This window comes from Phocoena sinus, chromosome 2 (assembly GCF_008692025.1).
Source record: "Phocoena sinus isolate mPhoSin1 chromosome 2, mPhoSin1.pri, whole genome shotgun sequence".
NCBI classification, from domain to species: Eukaryota; Metazoa; Chordata; class Mammalia; order Artiodactyla; family Phocoenidae; genus Phocoena; species Phocoena sinus.
In genome coordinates, this window is record NC_045764.1 from 99,749,664 (window position 1) to 99,764,648 (window position 14,985).

The 14,985-nt window shown below is 40.7% G+C and overlaps 1 protein-coding gene across 2 annotated transcripts in view; it reads right to left on the bottom strand.

Moving 5' to 3' along the window:
• Window positions 1-14,985, bottom strand: part of FMN1 (formin 1) — a 406,404-nt gene that overhangs the window by 169,653 nt on the left and 221,766 nt on the right. For both annotated transcript variants that reach the window (XM_032623988.1, XM_032623989.1), the window contains one exon: window positions 10,119-10,206. In XM_032623988.1, coding sequence (XP_032479879.1) covers window positions 10,119-10,206 — 88 coding nt within the window. The remainder of the gene's footprint in view (window positions 1-10,118; window positions 10,207-14,985) is intronic.

Below are 14,985 nucleotides of genomic sequence, written 5' to 3' on the forward strand. Positions count from 1 at the left end.
AAGTCTGGTTTCTGGGCTCCTTTTTTGCAGGGAAATTGAGGCAAACGTTTTTATGTGGTCCTCTGGTGCCTGCTCTGTACTCCGAGAATTAGATACACAAGGATCATTAAAGTAGGGTTTCGCCCATTAAGATATAATAACCGTCAGCAGGGACAAAAAGCAGATCAGTATCACAAATTCAAACTAACAGGCGCACATAAAAACTATGTGCCTGCTTAAGGCACAGGCACGGGGTCAGGGTCTTACACAATAGGTAAATTCCCTCCCTGGTTTGGAGACAGCTTTTCACAAGACCAGGGTAAGGAGAGGGAACTGGCAAGAATTCTTGCTGCCCTCCAGGCATTTTTAACCCTGAACGCTTTTCTATCCCCAAGTGCACCTTGTCCAAATAAACACAGGACAGCCAGCATTCGCTGTTTTGAAGGACTTCTAATTAGCACAAAACAAGTACTTACTTAAGGGGGCTGTTCTTGTTGACAGAGTAGCATCTCTGGGCAAGAAACCCATGGCGGACTGAAGTAGGAAGGACACACTCCTTAGTCTTTTAGATTAGCCAAAGTAAACCTGGTCATCCAAGGTGTGGAAGATGTCACCGAAAGATGGCTGCTTTACCAGGCTTCGGCTGATGTTGGTTTTAAAAAGAGCCTCTATTAGCCCATTGTTTGCTTCTCTCTGTGTCCTTCAGTAGTTGACATGACACCTCTTCACAAGTGGGTGTATAAAAATCCTTTGCAAATGGACTAGATTTATTCTCAGCCCAAGAAAGCAAAGATGATTATTGGATTATCAATAGAAATTATTTTGTTAGGGCTTCCCTGGTGGTGCAGTGGTTAGGAATCCGCCTGCTAATGCAGGGGACATGGGTTCGAGCTCTGGTCCGGGAAGATCCCACATGCCGAGGAGCAACTAAGCCCGTGTGCCACAACTACTGAGCCTGTGCTCTAGAGCCCGCGAGCCACAACTACTGAGCCCGCGTGCCACAACTACTGAAGCCCACGTGCCTACACAGCTCGTGCTCTCCAACAAAAGAAGCCACCGCACCGCAACGAAGAGTAGCCCCCGCTCACTGCAACCAGAGAAAGCCCACACGCAACAACGAGGACCCAATGCAGCCAAAAATAAATACATAAATAAGTTTATGAAAAAAAGAGAAAAAGAAATTATTTTGCTAGCTCCCGAGTAGCCAACATAAAACTCACCTGTTTCGACCAAATGACTGATATTTTTAAGGCTTGATAAATAATTTGTAAGGAAAAGAGAATGGAATGGGGAAAGTAATATGGAAGGCCTTGGGTTTTTTATTTTATTTCTTTTTTTTTTTTGGCCGCACCACGCGGCACGCGGGATCTTAGTTCCCCGACCAGGGGTAGGATCAACCCGTGCCCCCTGTATCGGGAGCACAGAGTCTTAACCACTGGACCACCATGGAAGTCCCAGGCCTTGGGTTTTTTGAACTCTCAGGTAATCTACCCCTCAAAACTGCCACAAACCAACTCCTCTGACCTCTCTCAAGAGAAAGGCAAGGATGTGGGGTCATGGAAGGAAGGAGGCTGTGGTACAATGTGAAAGCTGAGGGAAGGCAGAGCAGGAATATCTCCCCACAGCCTCACCTCCCAACAACGAGGCCATCACTGAGAATGAAGACCAAGCTTGTGATGAAACTGGGCAAGAGGTGAAAAGAAGGGGGCTGGGCAAGGAGGAGTGTGGAGGGTGGAAGAACCACACAGAGGCCAGGACAAGAGCTGCACAGAACCTGCCCTCCTGAATGCTCTGTACCCAAGTCTCTTCACGATGGTCATAGCTCTCCTATAGCCCTTCCTCAATACACCTCACTCTTTCCCTACTGACCACCATGTTCCTCCTCCGATTGGCACCAGGCACACCTGTGCAGACACAGGTACGGGCCAAGCCTCGTTCCATGCACGTATCCAGATGAAATGCTGAGGGCAGCAATTATCAAGCAGCTTAAAGGCATCTTCTGTGCGCTCCACCAGAGGGTGGGAAAGTAGGCAGCCCATACTGGAGATGAATACTTAATCACTCAGTAGCTAGCCTTTATCGGGAGCTTCCTGTGAGCCAGGCATTGCTCTGTTTTACATTTAATCATATGAGGTGACTGCTACTGCTGTCCCAAGTTTTATAGGTAATGAAACTAAGGCAGGAAGTTACAAAGCATGATTTCCCAAGCTCAGTTCCATAACCAATGACGCGACTATGACTGTACTTCTTTTAGCCTTTATAAGTGTTAGACTAGAAATACTCGCTCCACCTAAAATTCTCACCACCTTAAAAAAAAATCAGTGAACCAACTACCCACAACAGTCCATACAGAAACCTTTGCCTCTGAATGGTGTCACACGCTTTTTACATCAATCAGCAGTCTCCCAGTGGGAACCACAGACAGCCCATGCCACGAAAATGTCGTTTGTGTACAATCCGTAAGGTCACCATTATTTAATTATTGCTAATACTTAATTCAATTCTAGTATGCTATCTTAATATATACTTCAATCTTTGTTAACTATTCACAGTTATTGATAATAATCAATACTGTGGTTCCCATGGCCAAAAAAAGAATTTCTAAAAAAAGGATAAAGAAACCCGGAACTTGAAAAGGCATTATCTTAGAAGAAAATCTACAGTAATATAAAGTCCAATTTTCTTGAAAAGATATTAATAATTGCAATTTTATACTGCACGGCAGAACCAACTAAAAAGGGAAGCAAAGGCACAGAGAATGAAGAAACACAAACAAAAGCTGCCTCCAGACACATAAAGAATAGCAACTAGAGAGGGAATATGTTTTACGATCTTATCTACATTGCCAGATGCTTGCTAGTGTGTCGTGTTAGTTGGTACAGACCTTTACTCAAGCTTGGATGGAAACAGGAGGCAAGTGTAAATGACACAGTAAACAGGAGCTGGCTGGCAGGTGAAAGAAATGACAATCCCAAAAGGGACACATCCAATCTGTTCCCAAAGCTCCAAATCACTCAATCTTATGAAGCAAAAATCCCAATTCTTTCCTAAGTCCAGGCATGTACTCTGCCGCAAGGTGCCATTTTATAGGTGCAATTAAAATTGTCCATGGTTCAAACCTCAAAGAAGGGCACAGGCGAAGAATTCACAGAACTTCCCCTCCTTCGTCCCCTCTATCCTCTGTAGGGCAGTGGAATGAGAAACAGTTTGGGTTAAGCTGCTTCTGTTCTTCCATTAGTTCTGGTTCTTTTAAGCCAAAATTACATTCCAGGCAGATTGGATGGTCTCAGCCAGTTGCCTCAAGGTAAAGTACAAAGAAATGCCACCCTCTGCTTTCTGGATTCAGCTCTGAGAGTGAAGGAATGCACAGGGGTTCAGAGAGAGGTGGGTGGGAACCCTGCTGCTCAGGTGTTTTAGACTTGGTGGGAGAAAGAGAAAGCTGGGAAAGGAAATACAGTAGCGTTAGAACTACTGTTTATACCACCGGTGCTTAATAAGTCGCTTGACCCTGGCGCCTTCCTTTGGTATGACAGTAGGTCGTGACCACCTGTCACCTTTGGTGGGTAAACGCCTTCACACATGCCTTCCTCAACTTGTTCTCTTACTTTCAACATACCGGCATTTGGTGGCGATGGTGAGAGGGCAATTAAATAACGTTTTCTGATTCTAAAACCTGGCTTTAACTAAACTTGACAAAATAAACAAGTTGGCTTCAAAAGATTCCTGCGGAGAAACCCCGGACTGAAGATAATTCATCAACGGTAAGAAAAATGGCAGAGCAGAGGCTCTGATTGCTAGTACGAGTTCTTCATCAGTGGTGGAATGAATTAGAAGCAAGGACAGTTGAATCGGATTTGCCAAGATGTTGACCTCCATAAATTATAATAGAATTTATCCACAGACTGTTTGAAATGTGGGTTTAAGTCCACAATTTTTAATAATAAGCCTCACCCTATTTATATACTGAGCCTTGAGATATTAGCTGTTGAGAGCTTAAAGCCATCAAAATCAGTAAGATATTTAGAAATATTAATCTCATTTTAATTTATACCTTTGCATATATTTTATAATGTGAATATTAGTTCTGTCACACATTTACATGATGTACAATTTCTTAAAAACATATCTTGAGAAGCATGCTCTAAAACTTTTTACTGGCAGGGATGCACGATAAAAATTTCGGTCTTTGAGTATAGGTCTTCCAGGCTAGAATTAGAATATTCCTCAGGAAAGTCCTAGGCAATTCATGGTGAACTTCAGATGCCTGGTGAAATTCATTATGTTTTAGACAACTGGCATAAACCTTGACAGAGATTTCCAGAAATTAGGCAAAAGGGAGCAAAGTCCAGTGGGCATTCTCAGATCTGGGTTTTAGACTCTGGGCATACAACTAACTGAAATCCTCTTACATTTTGATTTGAGATTTCTAAACAGAAAGATAGTCTTTGATGCAGCTGAACCCCCCAAACTGAGATTCTGGACTAGTAGGAACTAAAGTGAAAAATGTTTTATTTTCATGTTAGATTAAATATTATAAATATGAATTCTGAGTGTACGGGAAATTCCAAATAGATGCCAGGAGGCTTCTGGCACTTAGTCTGTTGCAGTGCATACGGAGGTTTATATCAAGAATAGTCAACAGCAATTTTCCATCTCCCCTGGGAAAAGAATAAGAGGCAATCACTAACGTGGAATGAAAACACTAATTTGCAATCATGTAGGCAGTCACTGTGTCCAAGGATGCCAGATGCTTTTAAATATAAGTCATCCAGTTTAGCAGATGGAAAACCAGCAAGAAGTAAATCACTTATTTGGAATCTCTCCTGCACCAAATACAAGTGCAGTGGTATCATGACCAGTGTCCTGAAACTGTTCTTCCTCCACAACAAAGGTCTTGCCTTTAGTCACGCAGTGCTTTTCAACTTCAGTCAGTACAGGGATTTGGCTTTCTCCCACAAGATGTTCCACAACATCTGGGTAGAGAGAAACAGATGAGGGTGGCTACCTTTGTGGGGGGGGGGGGTGTTCTGTCTCTAACTCAGCCCTATCTACTTAGCGTCAGGCTAGAATTTTCAGATGCTCATTGAAAACTTTTGCTGAAACGTCGCCAGTCATCTCAGACTCAATCAGCCAAAACAGAATCGACCTTTTTGCTTCTACCCTCTTTGCTTTCTCCCCTGTATTTCCATTTTATGTTTTTGGCACCATTATTCACATTCTTGTCGAAACCAGCGATCCAAGGTACATGTAAGACTTCTCCATCACTGTGTGAATCTGAGGGAACTAACCGTAGCAATCCTCTCTCCAAACATCCCTGGTATACGGTCTCCTCTACGTTTTCACAGACATAAGCTTAGTTCTGGCCTTCGTCATTTATTATGTCAACAATCACCGCCCCTTTCTAACAGATCTAGCCACCTTCAGGACTATTTCTGTTTATTCATTCAAGAGACCCTGGACGATCCTCACCTAGGTGCCCGGCACAACAAGGTGCTAGGGACACATCAGTGAGCAACCTCCATCCTGGAGCTTATATTCTGGTGGTGGATGTAAGTGAGAAGTAGAGGAACAAATAAAATATTAGCTGCTGTGCAGAAAATAAGAGAATTAACTTAGGGTGACGTAACTTAGGGAAGAGGATCTGGGAGGGCCTCTTTGAGGTGCGTGGCTGAACCCCAGCAAAGAAAAGGAGCAAGCTATAAAGAGCGGGGTGGAAAAGCATGCTGTGCTTTCAAAGACACAGAGGAAGGAAAGCACTTGGCCTGTTTAAGGAACCAGAGTACCACTGTGGCTAGAGTGCAGGGAGAGAGGAAGGGAACACAGCCAAGTGAAGGAGGAGGTACGGCTGTGGCCAGAGCATGAAAGGGCTTGGGGGCCAGTCTCCCATGGCCTCAGAGATATCTCTGCACTCAAAATCAGATCACAGACTGCCCCTTTTAAATCTGAAATTCTGTCTCCCTGTTACTGATGGGATAATGTTTAAGTTTCGTCTGATGATACTCAGTGCCCTTCCTGGTCTGGATGTTACTTGCCTTTCCAGCACTTTGCCCTGAAACAGGCCACATTCACATGTAACGTATATACTCTAGCTGTGCCTCTTTCCACATGTCTTCTTTCCTCAGTTGGAAAAGCTCCTTCTCTATGTGACGACCGCCACTTCATCCTCTAAGACTCATCTTAGGTTTTACAGGAGGAGCCAATATGTTGCTCTCTGTTATTTCACAGGAAACTCTATACTGCGATCTTGTGATACTTTGTACATCTCTCCCACCATCCTGTGAACTCTTGAGAATGTGAGAGTCTGGATCTTACGTGTTGTGGCAGTCACAGTGTCTGAAACAGAACTGGCATTCGGTACATGTTTACTGAGGGAGGGTGGGAAGGAAGGAACAGGGAGGGAGGGAGGGAGGGAAAGAAGGATGAAGAAGTTTTGGCCAAATGCACTGGAATGGAATTCATGACATTCTGATTTCATCTAGTCTAAGGTTTAGTCTATTCTTTAAAATCAAATTAAAATCAAAAATCACTTATTGAATGACATTTACACATGATACATTAGCCCAGTTCTTGGTAAATGATGCTTAATTATCAGAGAAATTCTGAGCAAAGAAATGCTACATGTCATAAAGGAACAAGCACTGGCTCTACTATTTGCCATCATCCACTTTGAATATACATTATATGCAGTGTCTAATGGACAACAGAGAAGTGCCCACCTTACAAATGAAGAAAATAAGGTTGCTTTTTAAGAGCTGAACAAGTGAAAACTGGATTATCCATCTGTGGGAGGTTAACTGTGGGCTGAAACACCCAAAACTATTTTCAAGGTGACCAGCAAAAGGGAAAAGGGCATAAGCAAATATCTAATGCCAAGTAGAGACAAGTGACATGGACATAACAATGAACAGATATGATAAACATTTTTGTCATGACGATGGAAAATTCTCTGATCTCCTCTGAGTGAATCTACTAGCTTTCCGGTTTATACATCAGCTCCGTGTAAGTTTGCACTGAAGTGCAAGTTACCTCTGCACACTGACAAAGATGAATGTATGACCAGAAGGCTGAAGAACAGTCTCCCAACCGTGGTCACCTCACCATGGTAGACATGCTGTATGACCTTAACTGGCCGCCAGCTGGCCTGCCCCAATCAGATCTCACGACAGCTACCCCTCATACGTTAAAACAAACGTTCAGGTCAAGGTCAGCACAGGGAGTCCTTTCATCAGGATGACAACACAGGGCCAAGTGCATTCCATTCACGACCAGACATGGATTCAGAATGAAATGTACCTGACACAGCCCGGGCTCCTAAGTGACCTTCAGATGCCAGTGTCAGTCAAATGATTCTAAAGAGAAATTAAGCTCGAGTTATATTGCTATATTCATCTGGAATGCATTACTAAATGAAGACATGAAATGGAGATAATTTTTTTTAACTTAGGAGCCAACTCTGTGGTGGATAACAGAGATGCCCTGAAGCAAGAGAAAGAATTAAAGTGGTGTCCATGAGTCCTAGAAGTCTGTGATGCTACAATCAACATTTCCAGTGCTAAAAATGTAAGGTCACGTCTACTTCATATAAACATGTTCTTGTCCAGAGGAGAATATCGGAAAAGGTCTCGGTGAACCAATCTCTTATTCAAGTCACCATGAACATTCAACCCAACAAGGTTGGAGTGCCATGGGAAGAAGGTTTACAGTCCTGAGATGGTAACTGGAATAGCACATGGCTGGAATGAGTCTGATCCATATGGCAATCTGATGTGTACTACAACAGGACATGACTAAAAAGAAATGAATAAAGTCCAAGGTGCTGTTGACATTGTGAAAGCTCATATCCACAGTGCTACCTGTCATGGTGATGAAACCAAGCACACTTGATTTTTACCAGGCTTACAAACAGTACCGTGGTTTAGGACAAGACTCTGCCACTATACCTGAAAAATTCCTTTCTATTTCAATGACTGCATCAAAAAAGTGACTCTCCTTGACAAAAGATTATAAACTTCCCTGCCGATATTTTTTGGTTTTATTTTTTCATTTTTCATTTGCGTCAGCATCACAGTTTTCTGTGTGAATTTCAGAAATTCCATTCTAGAAGATCTAATACCTAAAGCCACTGAAGAATCCTTTTCTAATTTTGATGGTAGACCTTGCCAGCCACCCTCTGCCCCAAACTCAAATCAACTAGTGCAACATTGTCTGAGGTTTAATATTCACACTTAGGTATTCAGTTCTACTATTAAGCTTAAATATTAAAAACAGACAAGCTTATTTGAATACTCTGTGACTGTCATCTGACTCAGGATATGTTTAGTTTTATGTGGAATTTTAAATGTTTGTAATAAAGCAAAATTTTAAGCCCTTAACAAAGCTTTTTTCAGAGGAAAAATAATGTATGAAAGTTTCTTAAGTGCCTTTCAGTTCGGGACCTACGGGTCTTTTGCTGCGTCTCAGAATAAAATAACTTTGAGGCAACACCAACTAAAACCTGAAAGGAAGTGTGGTTTCAGAGTGTCTCCTGTTACACCCAAGCTAAATTCTACTGAAACCATCTATGAGAGATTGTATTACCACTCAGAAAATATTATCAGTGACATGTCAAAATGAAGATTTACATTTAACTGATGACCGAGAACGGGGGAGCGTTGTCTTCATGCAAGACGCGGATTTCAAAAACATCAGAAGGTTTTTGGGTTTACTTTTCTAGGGCCTAAGAAAAATATATACAAGTAAAATTCCCTCTCTAAGTGTCTTATTTCAAACTGAGCCAAAGGAAACCAAGTTGAAATCGCGTCATTTGAAAAAGAATAGAGGATTAAGGAACAGTGACATAACTGAGTGAAGAAGGAGAGTGTTTCTCCATAGAAGCATTCCTGCTAATGAAGAAGAAATGAGGGAATTAGGAGATCATTATTCGGAAAACTTCTAATGAAATAATGAATCTAGGCAAAGATCATTAGTGCCCACCAACATCATAGAGACACACCAGATATTATGTACCTCTTGATAGAGTACACAATAGCATCTGTGAAGTACTCTTCCCCCACTCAGATTAACTCTCTAGATCAAACTAACAGTTTGCAGGAACCACAGGGGACAGAAGAACGTAATAAAAACCCAGGCGACGCAAAGAGCAAAATCTAAAATGTGGGAAATTCCACAGGATATTCTTCTTTTTTGAAGAAACTGGCTTCTTCAAAAAAAAAAATAATTATGAAAAAAAAACAAAAATAGAGGATAGAAACCTCTAGATCTAAAGAAACCCCTGAGAGGGGACTTCCCTGGTGGCGCAGTGGTTAAGAATCTGCCTGCCAATGCAGGGGACACGGGTTCGATCACTAGTCTGGGGAAATCCCACATGCTGCAGAGCAACTAAGCCCGTGTGCCACAACTACTGAGCCTGCGCTCTAGAGCCTGCACGCTGCAACTACCGAGCCCATGCACCATAACTACTGAAGCCCGCAAGCTCTAGGACCTGTGTGCTGCAACTACTGAGCCCATGTGCTGCAATTACTGAAGCCCGTGTGCTGCAACTACTGAAACCCACATGCCTAGAGCCCATGCTCCGAAACAAGAGAAGCCACCACAATGAGAAGCTCACGCACCTCAACGAATAGGAGCCCCCACTCACCGCAACTAGAGGAAAGTCAGTGCGCAGCAACAAAGACCCAACGCAGTCAAAAAAAAAAGAAGAAGAAACCCCTGAGAGATGGACACATCTAAGGCAATGCGTGAAATCTGTTTGGGTCCTCATTCAAACTAACTGTAAATGAATGGACGAATTTACAGACAATCAGTGATATTAGAACTACATACTTGATGACATTGAGAAATTATTGCAAATGTTTTTAAATGCATGCTGATGGCATTGGAGTTACGTTTAAAGTATCCATATCCTTTCGTGGTGTGTTACCATTTTAAAGGATGAATTATAAAATGTCTAAGAGTTGCTTCATAGTAATCTAATGGAAGGAGGGTGCTTTAGATGAAATAAGAGTGGATTAATGGTTTTGTAGCTAGGTACAGGGTACACCGGATTCACTGCAGCATTCTAATTTTGTATATGTTTGACATTTTTCACAATAAAAGCTGGAAAATTTTAAAGTTGGAAAAAAACGATGAATAAGACTTACCCTGCTGGATATCTTTCATTTCTAAATGCAAACTAGATATCAAGATTCCCACAGTTTGAGATCGTTTTCCATCCAATAACTTGATGATCTGGAATTTTAAAAAATTAACACAAGCTCAAACAACCAGGCAATCTTTCAGAAGCATACCAAAAACCTCCATAGTTTTAGACAGTCTGGTAAACTAAACTGATGCTACAGTCACTCTATTTTAATACTTTAATTTGAATATAACTTATCCACAAGTATAGATATTTTAGAAAATAAAGGAAAAACACCACCCCAAATTCCACCAATCTAATACGAGCACTCAAATCTTTATTTTACTCTGATCTTTTTTATTCAAACACATCTTAACTAAGTTGTAATTGCAACACATGTACAAGTTTTTATCCAACTTTTCCACTTATCCTTGGCCTGTTTCCACGCTGGACTTCGTAAGTCAGTTCACAGCCTCCAGCCTCCTTGGCTGCAGTGCAGGATCGTCTGCTGAGTGGTTTAGGGGAAATATCATTGAGATCTCGACTCCGCTGTTTACCAGTGATATGGCCTCGGAAAAGCGACTTAACCTCTAGGAATTCAACTTTTTCATGAAGTAGGGCTGACTGTACTTAGTCTGTACATTTATTCTAGAAATTAAATGGCATAATATAGGTAAAGCACCTAAAACAGCTCCTGACACAGACTTATTATTTAAATAAAATTGCTCTAGTCAGGAGGGTTAGGTTGCTTTGTATTTGCGCTATGATTAATATAAATAATACTCTGTACATACAGATTTAATTTGAGATTATTTAGAAGTGGTCTTTTATAATAATGTATGTATCCAGAAACTCTTATAATCCTTTTAGAGACTCCAAATACCTCACTGCCAATAATTTCAACCCCTATGAATATTCCATGGAGAGCTCGTCACAGTTTTGTCTCTCTCTAAACCAGATGAGCCCCAGAGAACGTACTGCACAGTGGCCACTAAGGGAAAAAAAATTATCTTTTTTTTCTCTCTTGTGGCAGGGCTACAAAAATCAATAGGAAATACGCACAAAACATCACCAAACCTTATGTTTTTTTTTTTTTTTTTTAACGGTACGCAGGCCTCTCACTGTTGTGGCCTCTCCCCTCGCGGAGCACAGGCTCCAGACACGCAGGCTCAGCGGCCATGCATGTGGGATCTTCCTGGACCGGGGCATGAACCCGTGTCCCCTGCATCGGCAGGCGGACTCTCAACCACTGCGCCACCAGGGAAGCCCAAAACCTTATGTTTTTAATGCACTTTTCTGGGTAAAATACAAACTAAAGAGCTATGCTTCCTCTCCCACCTATGTATACACAAACTTACCAAAAATATAGTGAAGATTAAACAGTAACACCTACATTTATTTTGATACTAACTAGCTGAGTTGCTTGCTGGTTGAACAATAAGGGATAACAGGAGCTTGCTCCAACCAAGACTGTCTATTTGTCCAACTGTCTAATTCCCTACTGATTGATGCTGAATCAATTAGCGCCAGCCCTTTATCTTTCTCTGCTCAGCATGGCTACTCTTATCTTACTGTTAGGCCGAAAGTACAGTAAACACTAAGCTTTCATCAAGATAAAAGGAAAATCTGATTTTCAGCCTAATGTGTTTAATCATTTCAACATTAGCCTTAAGGATAGATTTTTGGAGGATACAGAATTGCAGTTTTTAAAAGAAATAAAGAAGGTACTTGGTATTTTTATTTATTTTTTGCACGAAAGCAAAGGAACAAGATATTATGTATATCAAATATCTTCTTAAAAGATGCAATTTCTAGCTTTTTCTTACAGAACACAAATTTAAAGTGAAACGATTTTTAAAGTCCAATACAAAATTAAGAAAAACCTACCGAAGCTTCACGTAAATATTCAGACGTGCATTCATTCACTAACAGATATCTGCTGTGCATCTGTTACATGCCTGGCACTGCTCTGGACTCATGCCCTTGACGTCATAAATTTTGTAGAATTTAATGATTTAAAATTGCTGAGAAGAACTAAAAAGGCGAATAAAACCATGAGTTGAACTAACTGCAAAGCAGAAAAGCTTTGGGAATTGACTAGATTTATCCCTAAAAGACCAAGATAGTGACTGAGATACGAGCTTGGTCGTGGCATACACATCAATGTCAAGGAGACAGGCACAGGAATCAAATTTATGACAAGAGGACAACTGGGTTGCAAAAATGTCTTCAAACCAATATTCACCACGCTATCCAGTTAGGGTTCTGAAAACCCTGGGTAACACATTCTACCTACGGGAAAAACAAGGTTCAAATTCAAGATTCTCTAATAGCTAATTAAAAGAAAGCAAGAGAGTAACCACAAGAGAACAGAGAGAGAGGGAGGGACTGAAATTGAGATTGAGGTTCTGTCTGTCATTGGATAAAAGCAAGCAGCCATCATCAAAAAGTCTACAAACAATAAATGCTGGAGAGGGTGTGAAGAAAAGGGCACCCTCTTACACTGCTGGTGGGAATGTAAATTGGTACAGCTACTATAGAGAACAGTATGGAGGTTCCTTAAAAAAAAACTAAAAATAGAACTACCATATGGCCCAGCAACCCCACTCCTGGGCATATATCTGGAGAAAACCATACCTCGAAAAGATACATACACCCCAATGTTCATTGCAGCACTATTCACAGTAGCCAAGACATGGAAGCAACCTAAGTGTCCACTGACAGAGGAATGGATGAAGAAGATGTGGTACATATACACAATGGAATATTACTCAGCCATAAAAAAGAATGAAACTCTACCATTTGCAGCAACATGGACGGACCCAGAGATTACCATACTAAGTGAAGTAAGTCAGACAGAGAAAGACAACATATATCGCTTACAGGTAGAATCTAAAATGATACAAATGAACTTATTTACAAAACAGACATGGACTCACAGACTTCAGAAACAAACTTATGGTCACCAAAGGGGAAAGGTTGGGGGGAGGGGTAAATTAGGAGCTTGGGATTAACATATACACACTACTATATATAAAATAGATAACCAAGAGGGACCTACTGTATAGAACAGGGAACTCTACTCACTATTCCGTAATAACCTATATGGGAAAAGAATCTGAAAAAGAATGGATATATGTGTATGTATAACTGAATCACTTTGCTGTACACCTAATACTAACACAATATTGTAAATCAACTATACTCCAATTTAAAATAAAAATTTTAAAAATAAAAACAAGCAAATCCATCCCCACTTCATTGTTCAACCAGGCTGCCCTGTGGAAAGGATGTTACCATCCTTGCAATTCTGTTTAATAACCTGGCACGGCAAGTGTCTGGAAAGAAAGTGTCTGTTACCTTCGGCTGGACTGAAACCTTAAGAGTTTTCTGAAATGCGGTGCTCCTTCCTAAAAAGGGGGTAGGCAGTGCTCAAGTCAGAGCATTTGTATTCTCTTCCCTATTTGTGTCAAATTCTCTGTCTACCTCTAACTAGACCTTTAAAAAGAGTCTCTCTTCAATTGTGGAATGACACCAGGTTTCTCAAAACCAGCTAAAATGGTAGGAACACAATGGACACAGAATGGATATATGCCCTAAGCCCTCGTCGTTTCTTATGTTTTCATGACTGAAAGGTTTAGTTTTTTTATTTTACTACAGTTAAAAAGAGAGAGAGAGAGAGAGAGAGAGAGAGAGAGAGGAAGGAAAACATGAAATCTACCATATTAACAACATTTTAAAGGTACAGTACGTCACTGTTAGCTATAGGTACACTGTTGTACAGCAGATGTCTAGAAGTTTTTCATCCTACGTGATGGAAACTCTAGACCCCTTGAACAGCTATACTCCATTTCCTTCTCCCCCCAGCCCCTGGACTGCTTTCTGCTTCTACAAGTTTGACTGCTTTAGATACCTCAAGTAAACAGAATCATGCAGTATTTTTCCTTTTGTGACTGGCCGATTTCACTCAGAATAACATCTTCGAGGTTCATAGATGTTGTAGCACGTGATAGAATCTCCTTCCTAAGGCTAAATAATATTCCATTGTGTTTGTGTGTATATATATGTGCGCATATACATATATACACATGTGTATATATGTATTCCGTTGTGTGTGTGTATATATATGTGCATATTGTATGTGTGTGGGCATATATATAAATATAGCCATCAATGAACATTTAGCTTATTTCTACTTCTTAGCTACCGTGAACAATGCTGCAGTGAACAGGGGAGTGCAAATATCTCTTTGAGATCTTGTTTTCAATTCTTTTGGATAAATACCTAGAAGTGGGTTGCTGGATAATGTGGTAGTTCTATTTTTCTAATTTCTCAGCATCTTTACCAACGCTTATTACATTTTTGTTTTTGATAACAGCCATCCTGCTAGGTGTGGTTTGGATTTGCATTTCCCTGATGTTAGTGATGTTGAACATCCTTTCATATACCTGTTGGCCACTTGGAGGTCTTCTTTGGAGAAATGTCTATACATGTCCTTGCCCATTTTTTTTTCCTTGCCCATTTTTAAATCAGGTTTATAAAAACTGAGTTGTAGGAGTTCCTTACATATTTTGAGATATTAACCCTTTATCAGACATACGGTTTGCAAATATTTTCTCCCATTCCATATATATCCTTTTCATTCTGTTGATTGTTTCTTTTGCTGTGTAGATGCTTCTTAATTTGATATAGTTCCACTCGTCTATTTTTGCTTTTGTTGCCTGTGGTTTGGTGTCATTTCCAGGAAACAACTAGCAAGACCAATGTTTATGAAGCTTTTCTCGTGTTTTCTCACAGGAATTTTATACTTTCAGATCTTACATTTAAGTCTTGAATCTATTTTGAATTGATCTTTGTTTATGCCGAAAGATAACCGTCCAATTTCATTC